Below are 12,037 nucleotides of genomic sequence, written 5' to 3' on the forward strand. Positions count from 1 at the left end.
TGGGGATGCTGTACCGTTCCTGATTACATAACCTGGAACTTTTCACCACTTCCACTTTCTCTCTGTTTTGCTTTTTCCCTCACAATTATTGTTACAACAATTGAAAATTATTCTAAATAATCCAGCTGCCTTTAACCTTGAAGAAATCATAAAATCCCGCAGTGCAGAAAGAGGTCATTCAGTCCATCAAGTCCACACCAACCCTCTTAAGGTTGTTACGCCCTAACCCAGCCCCTAATTACCATGGCTAACACACCCTGCCTGCATATTATGGGCAATTTCCCATGGCTAATCCACGCAGCCTGCACATTCCTGAACACTATGGGGCAATTTCCCATGGCTAAACCACGCAGCCTGCACATTCCTGAACACTATGGGGCAATTTCCCATGGCTACTCCACGCAGCCTGCACATTCCTGAACACTATGGGGCAATTTCCCATGGCTAATCCACGCAGCCTGCACATTCCTGAACACTATGGGGCAATTTCCCATGGCTAATCCACGCAGCCTGCACATTCCTGAACACTATGGGGCAATTTCCCATGGCTAATCCACGCAGCCTGCACATTCCTGAACACTATGGGGCAATTTCCCATGGCTAATCCACGCAGCCTGCACATTCCTGAACACTATGGGGCAATTTCCCATGGCTAATCCACGCAGCCTGCACATTCCTGAACACTATGGGGCAATTTCCCATGGCTAATCCACGCAGCCTGCACATTCCTGAACACTATGGGGCAATTTCCCATGGCTAATCCACGCAGCCTGCACATTCCTGAACACTATGGGGCAATTTCCCATGGCTAATCCACGCAGCCTGCACATTCCTGAACACTATGGGGCAATTTCCCATGGCTAATCCATCTAACCTGCACATTTTGGACTGTGGGAGGAAACCAGAGCACCTGATAGAAATCCATGCAGGCACAGGGAGAACATACAAGCTCCACACAGACAGCCACCCGAGGGTGGGAGTGAACCTGGGCCCTTGGTGCTTTGAGGCAGCAATGCTAAACGCTGAGCCACCGTGCCGCCCTAGCCGGCTGGTAAACTCCCAGTTTGCATATTTGCGCACACGCAGGAGCTAATTCGAACATGCTGTTAGATGACAGATCATGCCTCAAAGTACTTATAGTCATTCTTTCACTTCTAATTCCAAAATGTGTTGCTGTTTACTTTAAACACCAGCTCCTGAAAACTATACGCTGTGGGTGTAAATCAGTGACCACCTGACAAGTCCCTGGGTAAATCCAATGGAATGTTGCACCTGTAAAGTATGAGAGGGATTTCAAATCAGGAGAGACTGACCAAGAGGAGATAGTGAGAGGCTGACGATACTCTCATGTCAGCAGAAAGCCACCTCTTTCGGGCATATCTGTTTTACCCTCCCAGAGGTAAGTAACAATGTAGGCATTAAAAACTGATCACAGCACAAGTCTGTGCGTGTTATTGGTCTGACATTGCGCTGTGTGGATTAAAATGCTGCAAAGGCTACAGCTTTGAGAACAGTTATTTAAATACCTTTACACTGCTGATAAAACAGAGAGGGATCCATCATTTTCACACTGACAGCTACCAACCAGTTAAAAAGAAAACGACACAAGAATTTCAATTACAACAGCTCAACTGCCAACATCAATACTTACCGGCACCATCCGACAACAGCTGCAGTGTCTATGTGTCTGCTCCTCTTGAACAATTCAGAGATTGATCTGCAAATTTTTTGGACTTACCTCTTATTTCTAAGCTGTGTTGTGTTACTATCACTTCTCACATTCAGTAATTAATAAACTCACACGTATGTTTGATTCAAGAAAGCCTACATAAATTGGCCCCTTTTAAAATGCAGGTTTCTTCTGGATCCAGGAGTAAGATATTCACAAGCGAAGGGAAGCTTTTTTTAAAATGAAACTTGTGGTAACTAACTGAGCGGTGTGGAGGTGGGGGAGGGCATGGTGTTGTCGGTGAGTTGGTGGGGGGGGCGGTGGTGGGGGTGGAGGTGGGGTGTGGCGGTCATGCATGTGAAAATCGAGAAGGGCCAGTTCATTGTTCCTCACCCTTCAGGTCTATGGGTTTGAGCTATCCTGCCAGGAATTGTAACAGATTGAGGGGCCTTACCCAGGATTTGGTTGTAACAGCACAGTGAGACCATGGCGACATTTTATGGAAATCTAGGAACGTCTGAACAAAGTTAAGGGGAGAGTCATAGGATGTTGTTAAAGTGGAAAGGGTGCAGAAAAGATTTACAGGAGCGTTGCCAGGATCGGATGGTTTGAGCTACAGGGAGAGGCTGAATAGGCTGGGGTTATTTTCCCTGGAGCGTCGGAGGCTGAGAGGTGACCTTAGGGAGGTTTATAAAATCATGAGGGGCCTAGATAGAGTGAATAGCCGAGATCTTCTTCCACAGAGTAGGGGAGACCAAAACTAGACGGGCATAGGTTTAAGGTGAGAGGGGAAAGATTTAAAAGGGACCTGAGAGACAATTTTTTCACACAGAGGGTGGTGTGTGAATGGAATGAGCTGCCAGAGGAAGTGGTGGAGGCTGGTACAATTACAGCATTTAAAAGGCATTGGGATGGGTACATGAATAGGAAGGGCTAAATGCTGGCAAATGGGACTAGGTCAGATTGGGATGTGTGGTAAGCGTGGACATGATGGACCGAAGGGTCTGTTCCCGTGCTGTGGATTGAGGCCAGCATCAGTTTTAGTCACCAGGATCCCGCATCAAATCAGATGGCACTCTAACTACCTCCAGTTGACACATAAACATCTGCTTTCCATCTTCAAGTTGTTGACTTTTTGCTGAGATGGCAGCAAGCCCCTGGTATCAAGGCAGCGTGTGAATAGGCTGTTCAGCTGTGTAGGGCTTCACATAGGTGCAGTCCTGTGTTCTTTGAGGATAGGACTATTAGCAATCTGGAGATGGATGGAGAGAATGAGTTGGGGAAATCACTGAAATCTTTGCAAGGAATGCAGACATCATGTCTCCTGGCATTTTTTTACTGATGTATCTCACTTTTTTCTGATCAGACTTTGTTAAACAAACCTGGGTGATACTGAATGCAATCCTTTCAGGATCAGAAAGATTTTTCTTATTTTGGGAGTTAGAGCCAGGTTCAGCGAACCTTGAAAGGTTCAAAGATTAGGCTGTGGGATAATTAATTGAACAGTCAGTTTGAGGACAGCCAAGAAAAGGTTGTGTTGTGATGGAGATGGATGGAGCTAAGGTGGTATATATTTATCTGGGCGTTTGGTGGAAAAGTGAATTGGGCCTCACATTGTTTGCACATGGCTGAGAAAAGGTGGCGAGAGCAAATGATAACTAATCAGACCTGCACAGTAAGCAGAGTTAAGGAGATTGTCTTTTTTAAAGTCAGTGGGAGAATCTACAATGGACCTAGCACAGCCTTCTGGCAAATGAAAATAGTCAGTTGTATTAGCCTGGGCATATCGACAAAGTAACCAGAACTGTGGCATCTACAGTCAAAAGATGGCAAACTATGGTTTTACCTCTGAGAATAGTTGCAACGAAGGACAATTCTTCACAGGATTAATGCACACTCATGAACAGTCCCAACAGAAGTAAATAACCTTAAGATCGATGATTCTTATAAGAGAATTTTATTCTTGAGGGAGAGAAGAAATAAACCTGAACTCTTTAAGATGAGGTCGGTGCTTGTCTAAAAACAAAATCTTTCGGCATATTTTCGGGTAAAAGGAGGTGTTTGAATTTTTCTTTTAACATTAACAGTCTTGATGAGGTTCGAAAGTTCCCATTTCCCAATTTACTCCTAATTTCCAAGGGTAGTATTTTTCTGTACAAACTAGCCTTTTTTATTTAAAAACAAATGCAACTTCCTGCCAACCAACTTTAATATTCTTTTCTATTTTAGACAAAAAAACATTCAAATATAATAACTCAATAGCTGTGGCTCCTTGGGAATCCATTTAAAAAAGTCTGCCTCAATCCTCTCACAAACTTACAGAGTATAATGAGGAAGCTGCAAATGGAAGCATTTCTCATTCCCCAATTTCATTTCTTTTCCTTTACTTTCCTCATTATTTTGTGAAACATCTCAGCAAAATTATAGCAAATGAGAATCAAATCTAAAGGAGCAAAATACAGTGGGATACAGACAGGGATAGGTGTAGGTAAGGCTGGGTATAGAATAGAGATATAGACAGGGATACTGATGGAGAAGACGGTTGTTTATAGGGAATGGTAGAGGATAGGGATGGAAGCTATGGGCAGACAGAGACTTTACGACTGGGGCAGGCGTAAAGATGGAGTAAAACAAAATATGTTGCAGTCATCTGACTTTAGACAGATCCATGGAGATAGACAGCCACAAGACACTAATGTACTGGGTAAATCTGAATGGGAACAAAAGAAGAGAAAAAGGAACAGACTTAATTGGTAACTATTCTAGGAGCTATGCTACATTAATATAATTTACACAGAACTTACAGACACACATCTTAACCTGGGGGGAGTGCCTGATTATTGAAGTAGTGACAGAATGAGAACAGAATAAAACGGGAACATCACACACTCAGGGAGCACTGACCAGAATGTCCCACAGTGCACAGTTTCCCATTCATGTAAGTAAATCAGGTTCGAGTCCCACTTTTTCCAGGAGTGTGTGAACATGCCCCACTGTGTTCCCTGGCCAACATCTCTTTCTCTGGCTCACTGCGGTGCTCCAGGGAAGCTCAATGCAAGCTGGAGGAACATCACCTCATCTTCTAGCTTAGCATCTTACAGCCGTCAGGTCTCAATGACGAGTTTATCAATTTCAGAGCACGAACACATCCCTGCATGTTGATTCCCCACCCCCACAGCCCCAGCTCCTGTACTATATGGGTTGCCTCCAGCCGAGCCAACCCATTTTCATCCATTCACCCTTCCCATTCGTACCCACTCCGCAATTACTTCTCTCATGCCATCTCTGTCCCTGGGCAACGTCTCCATCTATTCAACTCCCTTCCTCCTTAATCCCTAAACCCACCCTTGTCATCAGCATGAACACCACCGTTTCCCAGCAGCTTTCAGTTCTGAGGAAGTCATACTGGGCTTGAAATGTGAACTCCTTTTCTCTCCACAAACGCTGCCAGGCCTTATGAGTTTTTCCAGCACTTGCTGTTTTTGTCGAGGAGATAGCAGGATAGGTTCCACCCCAAGCCACTCGCTATCCTGACATGGAAATATATCACTATTCCCTCAGTGTTGCTGGATGAACACACTGAAACTCCCTCCCTAACAGCATTGTCGGTGTACCAACACAAGAAGGACTGCAGCAGCTCAAGAAGGCAGCTCACCACCACCTTCTCTGGGGTAATTAAAGATGGGCAAAAAGTGCTGGCCCAGTTAGCAACACACAAACCCCATAAAAGAATAATGCAACATGTGATGAAGTTGGAGGATGTGGGGGGGGGGGGGAGTGGGGGGTGGTGGGGGGGAGAGTCAGAGAGGGAATTATGGAGCAGGGGGCTCAGGTAGCTCAAGGCACAGCCTACACTTCTCACCAAGGCTCACGTTCTACATGTAACACACTCTGCACGTCCTCTGTGCTGCCCACTCACTCACTCAGGATACCTGCACCTACAGTAATAGCTGGATCACCCATTTTTGTCTCTGATAATACCTGCCCCTCTCTCATTCCAGAAGGAAAATGGCTCAGAGGAGGGAAAAGAGTCATGACAGGTGGATGGGCTAGCAACACCAGGCTCCTCGCACCCTGTGAGGACACATTCCTGAGTCTGACTGCCCATATCCAAGTCCCTGGGCTGGTTTCAGAGGCTGTTCTTGATTTACCGTGCTGGAACCCCACCCCCTCCCAGAGTATCAGCCTCTGCCTCGGTTTGATGGGGATCAGCTCACTACCACAACAAGCTTCCATCTTTGTGTAGGCTCTCTATGGCAAGGCAGGTGTAATATGAGCCTGGGTATCTCTGGCTGAAGGGACAAAGCGTGGGCAGGGATTCTGTGAGTTCCACACAGGGTCAGAGCGAGTGAGTGCTGTGACAGCGAGTGAACAGCCTGGAAATACAGCCTGGTCCAGTCTAGGAGCATGGTGTGTGTCTCTGAGTGCACAGTGTCCTTGCTGCAGTGTTACAGTGAGAGTTACCGAGCCAGCCCAAGGTGCAGCATTGAAGTGTCCTCTGAGTGGTTCAGGGAAGTACCCCGGTGGTTCTCAGAGGGTCTGTTTCCATGCTGTATGGCTCTCTGACTCAACGTGGTTGGTATCCGTGGAGCATATCCTGAGATTCTGATACCCAGAACCCATTATGGGTGGTCCTTCACAGCAAGGGCCAGCTGAACTCACCAGGTACTCAGATAACAAAGTGTGGAGCTGCATGAACACAGACCAAAGGGGCTAGGCCCGAAACGTCAGCTTTTGTGCTCCTGAGATGCTGCTGGGCCTGCTGTGTTCATCCAGCTCCACACTTTATTATCTCGGATTCTCCAGCGTCTGCAGTTCCCATTCTCTCTCACTCTGATTTCCATGCTGAGAATTCTCAATGTCTAACTTATGTGGTGTGTTTGGTAAGATAGAAAGTTGACTATTAGTGGGGTGAGATGGGCTATAAACAAGCTATTTTAACAAGCAAAAGTCTCCCCCCCCCCCAATTTAATTGACATCTCACCACAGCCTAGTATGGAAATCACTGCACTGCTTGTCAAAAGCATAAAAGATGGAGTGAGATAGAGTGATGGTTCCCCCTGGATTGCTCAATCAAATCTGCTACAATCTAGTCACAATCCACCTCGCTCAGACGCCCGCCCCCATAAGACTCCGTCCGTAGTTCCCAGGTGGAACTGGGAGAGGAATGTGCACCCTGGACAGGGAGATGGGGAAATTAAGTGGCTGCAGGGTACAGAGAATCTGGTTGGTGGGCTGGGTGCGGGGCATCGGCCTCCCTGAGAGGTCAGAGGTCAGGCTGAAAGTCCACCAATGCCCACTTCAAATGGGCATGGCCCAATTCATCTCCTCAGCCCCAATCAGTCAGGGTCACAGCGGGGTCAGGATGTTTAACACACAAGCCTGACCCTGTGAGAAATTATAATTTAAAAAGGAACAATTCTTGGTCTAATCAAAAAACAATGTAGGTGATAGTCAGAAGTTTTCAATAATTAAATGTGAAGAAGTGATCCAATTCGAGTTCTGATTAATGTTGAGCCTCCTGTGACTGGAGTGTGATAACATTACAGCTGGAATGTTAATCTGTACACACAGGGAGTTGATCAAAGGAAGTCATTCCCAGAAATAATCAGAGAAGCTGCAATCCTACAGCCTCCAGCTCACTTTATTAAATCTTTAAATTTTGATTTCACTGAAACAGAATGAAGGGAAAATGAGATCGCCTCACTGCTTCCTGCCTGCAGGCAATTCTTATTTTAGTCACTATCACCCGTTGGAACGTTCCAGAAGCTGCAGCTACCGAACCATACACAGCGTGAAACCCTTCTGTTCACGTTGCCCATGGCAACGGTCGCCCCCCACAAAGCCTTGGCATTGATCTGTCGCTAAGAGTCGAAAGATTTGAGAAAATCCTCAGGAAATGGAAATCCCCACATTTAGCACTCAGGTGGCAGTGTATCTGAAAGGGGGCTGGGAATACGCAATTAAAATCAAAATACCACAGATGCTGGGAATCTAAAATCAAAATCAAAACGTACTGGAGAAACTTAGCGGGTCTGGCAGCATCTGTGGAGAGAGAAGCAGGTTTAACGTCTCAAACACAGTTTTGACTCTCCCGAGAGACCTTTCTTTGATTAAATGTGAGTGAATAGGGACGGTTATTAACCTGAAACATTAACACTGTTACTCTCTGTTCTTGGTCTGGGCTGCTCTGTAATCCCTGCCTTTTCTCTTTTTATTTCAGACTTATAGGGACGGAAGGATTGGGAGCTGGAGTGGACCCACTCGAGCTAGCTCTGTCATTCAATCTGGTAATTTTCTTCACTCTTTTATGTAACGTGAGCAGGGGCTGCCCTTGTTGCCTCATCCCTAGTTGCCCTGGAGAAGATGATGGTGACCACAGCTGATCTCTTACAGCAGCTTCACTTCCCTGCACTATTGCCATCTCCTGCCATCTTGATTTGGACAGTTTCTTGTGTATAAACCTCATCGAGCACTCCCTGTGGGAAAGCAGCCTTCATTTCCATTAGTAACAATAGCCTGTGACTCCATCCTGCTGACACACACTGTGAAGCTATCAGATTGCTCACCACCTGGCACAGGAAGATCCCAGCTTTACGCGGCAGAGAGATAACAGCAGCAAGAGTAAGGTCGCGATGATCGGCTGGGCTCCTAGCGGGCACCCCCACCCAGCCTCAAAGTGGAAGAGGCAGCGAGGAGCCAGGGCCAGGTTGAGCCACTACCCACAGCTGAATAGCTGACTGCCACGCATTAAACAGGAACTGCTTGGGAGATGCGCCCAGTGTGGGTTCCCCGACTGCACACGACGCACCAAGTTGGCCTTGGAGTGGCTGTGCACCTGGGGAATGAGGGCCAGAACAGCCTCAGGGTCCAGAAACAGGTGACTCCTTCCCCGAGACACCAGGAGAATCCAACCAGACAAAGCCCTGAAAACGGGCACTGAAGCTGGGCTCACCTGCTCTACCTTGTCTGCACTTGGGTCTGTCGCACGGTTAATCCCGTAATCAAGGACGTCAAGAGTTCCTGGCTGTTGGAAGAGTCCCAAAGAAGACACAACTTTAACCAGCAATGCAAACATGACAACAATCTCTCGGTGCTTCATAAAATGGGAGGGTTCTGGGTGGAACACTCAAAACGTGTTTCTTTTTAATTAGAGAGAATTGAATCAGAGATACGTGGGGAGACCATTCAGCCCCGGGCTGATGCTGCCTATGTCAGGCCAGCTGTGGGTCAGTGGGTAGCATTGTTGCCTTTAGGTCCCACCTCAGAGACGCTGAGTAAAATCATAGACCAGCACTCGCAGTGCAGAACTGAGTGAGTACTGCACTGTTGGTGCTGCTAGGATTTGAATGAGAAATTAAGTAGAGGCTCTGTTCATTTTCATTTTCTAATGTAAAAGATCTTACTTGATTAATTATTTTCATGCACCAAGATACAGTGAAAAGTATTGTTTTATGTTCCTTTCCAGACAAATCACGCCTTACATAACTACATCAGGCTAATAGAACAGAATGCAGGATATAGTGTTACTTTGAATGGGAGTTCTGCTTGTCATCCTGGTCAATATCTAGCCCAACATCTCTAAAGACTGAAGATCTTGTCACTGTCATACTGTCCTTTAGGGGATCTTGCTGTGAGTAAATTGGTTACAGTTTGTGCTATCTTTTACAACAGCGATTATTGGTTTGAAATACATCATTGGTTGTGAAGTGCTTTGGGGCATTCTGTGATTGTGAAAGATGTCAGAGAAGTACAAAACTATCCCTTTAAGGGGATTAAAGAACCCATAAACGAGTCGATCCTCAACAAATGACTTATACAAGGTCAATACTCACCGCTGGTCTGTGCACTAGCCAATACACTCTCTCCTGGCAATCCAGAACAAACCTGTCAGCCTTTTTACGTTCTTTGCCAGCCCTGGAGTAGGAAACAAAAAAGAAGCAAATTTGTAGAACACATCCATTCTCAAATATGTTTGACTATCATTGTAAGCACGGGCAGTATTGTGAGACTGTTCCACCTGTACCGGGAGCAGTAGTGACAGACTGTTCCACTGTATTCTCACTAGTGTCTGAGCTTACAGGCAATTAAGTTGCGTTTTCACATAGAACCAATGTTATTCCAATTTATATCAGAATTACAAGATAATAATGCAATTTTAAACATGCTTTTTTTAATTCCTCCCTCATTACATCTCTTTGTGTATTGATCTTTCTTGCTCTTTAAGTTATCAGGGGCAGAAATTTCAGGTTTGAAAGCAGGGTCACTGAACTTTGCTATTCTCTCTGCAGATGCTGTTAGACTGCTGAGTGTTTCCAGCACTTTCTCTTTCTGCTCCCACAAACAACAGTGTGACAATGACTAGGTGACGTAGTTCCTCAAAACAGTGTGTCAGATTGCTTACGTCTCACAGATAGAGCCGAAAGTCTCCTCTGAAAGATGGGGTCTCTGACAGTGTGGCACTCTCTCTGTTGCACTGGAGTGTCAGTGTGGATTGCGCTCCCAAATCTCCAGTGTAGATCTTCCACAGAGCATTTTTCTTAATTAGTACTTTGATTTTGTTTATGGGGCTAATATTCCTCTCATTAGATAAAGGTAAAGTCATTGTAGTCTGTCTGCCTTTCTCATCAGAGACAGGCAACTGACACAGGTTTAACCTGTGAGTCATTACACCATCGGCGAGGGCTGCAAAGGCTGACCCTTCGTGGACCAATGTAGGAATTGAACACACACTGTTGGTGGTGCTCTGCATTACAGAGCAGCTATCCAGCCAACTGAGCTAACCAATCACCCAGCCCTCGCATTAGTGGCTAACCAGAAACCTCAAACTGACTGAGCAGGCCTGTCTCTCAGAAACCATGGGTTTCAGAATTTATCCTGAAGTTTTCTCAAGGGTTTTAATCCACGATTGGTCCTTTTGAAAGGACTCAGCTCAGAAACAGCATTAGAACAAAACACGTTCACAGATTCTGGCCACCGCACGTTCTCGGTCAGAGAGGACTGAGTTCAAGTAACACTCTAAAGACTTCAGCAGAACAATCCAGACTGACACACCAGCTGAGGGACTGAGGGAGCAATGCCGCGTGGACAGAGGTGTCATCGTTGTGGGAGAGATGTTACACAGAAACCCCATGGGGGTGAAGAAGATCCTATGATAGTTCTTGTTCTTCTGGTGCCTTGAACAGCGTTTTGGCAACTCAAACAACATTGCCAAAACACATTATCTGGTCACATCCTCATTGCTATTTGAGGAAACTTACAAAGAAAGTATTGTGTGCCGCTTTTCCAAATTACAACAGAGTTTTTTTTAAATGTTAGGAGGGTGAAATAACTCCATGGAGGCTGGTCTCTGGTCACCAAGTCACCCTTTGTTTACACACACATAGACTCTGACCAGCGAGCTCAGAGCCAGTCCTTAGAGAGAGGAGAATCTCCAATACTCCTGTTTCTATCTGTCAGCCAGGGCCCCCTGATTGGCCCTGGTTAACAGCCCCAATCAGGGATGTCATATTCAAGGAGCCCCCACCTGGCCAACGTCATACCAATCACTACATAGGGGCATTTGAGATGTCTAAATGGATGTGTAAGGTGTTATATAAATGTGAACTTTCATTCCCATAAGATTTTAGACCTCAGCAGGACCACAGCATCTTGTGGAACACAAACCTGAAACTGCAGTGCAACAACACTGACTCAGCAGTCCCCTCTACTGGAGATAATGGGAACTGCAGATGCTGGAGAATTCCAAGATAAAATGTGAGGCTGGATGAACACAGCAGGCCAAGCAGCATCTCAGGAGCACAAGTAACAGAAGCTAAATAACAGAAGCTGTGTTCATCCAGCCTCAAATGGAAACGTCAGCTTTGGTCCCCTCTACTGGACATGGTTTATATTACACATACAGGGAAGAGTCCATGTCAACTCTCCAGATGAGGAGTCATGCTCTGCTGCACTCCCCACCCTGTGGCCACAGGAAAGCTGTATACTTGTGGCCCACAATTTTCTTCTCCCTAAAATCACAATCTGCACATGGGTGGCATCCCAAAGCGTGGCAGGAGAAAACATTGCTGTATGGTCTCGAAGCCTGTACAAGAGAAGAAAGGAATTGTGCTTTATACTCATGGCTTGCAGGTCTGTGTAGCTGATGGCTCCCATTCCTTCCTGCTCAGTGACCTGGTCAAAATGTATCGCTCAACAATGTCACTAAGAACACAAACAGAGACTCAGTCCTCTCTGAGCTGAGTGCAGATGATCTCATGGGATTACTTTGAAGAAGCGCAGGGAATTACTCCTGGTGTCCCAGTTAGCATTTATCCTTCAATCTTTGGATACAAATAAACAAAGCAATACACCGTGGGTGGTGGGAAG

General features: G+C 46.0%; 1 protein-coding gene across 5 annotated transcripts in view; it reads right to left on the reverse strand.

The window, feature by feature from the left end:
• Window positions 1–12,037, reverse strand: part of rgs9b (regulator of G protein signaling 9b) — an 84,563-nt gene that overhangs the window by 37,196 nt on the left and 35,330 nt on the right. For 4 of the 5 annotated variants that reach the window (XR_007249872.2, XR_007249871.2, XM_048555104.2 and 1 more), the window contains exons 8-9: window positions 9,505–9,586; window positions 8,625–8,696 (exon numbers count right to left, since the gene is read on the reverse strand). Coding sequence is in view for 3 of the 5 variants with exons in the window: in XM_048555104.2 (XP_048411061.1) it covers window positions 8,625–8,696; window positions 9,505–9,586 (154 nt within the window). In the remaining 2 variants the exon portion in view is untranslated. The remainder of the gene's footprint in view (window positions 1–8,624; window positions 8,697–9,504; window positions 9,587–12,037) is intronic. The other variant, XM_048555105.2, reaches the window with a different exon arrangement.

This window comes from Stegostoma tigrinum, chromosome 22 (genome assembly GCF_030684315.1).
Source record: "Stegostoma tigrinum isolate sSteTig4 chromosome 22, sSteTig4.hap1, whole genome shotgun sequence".
NCBI classification, from domain to species: domain Eukaryota; kingdom Metazoa; phylum Chordata; class Chondrichthyes; order Orectolobiformes; family Stegostomatidae; genus Stegostoma; species Stegostoma tigrinum.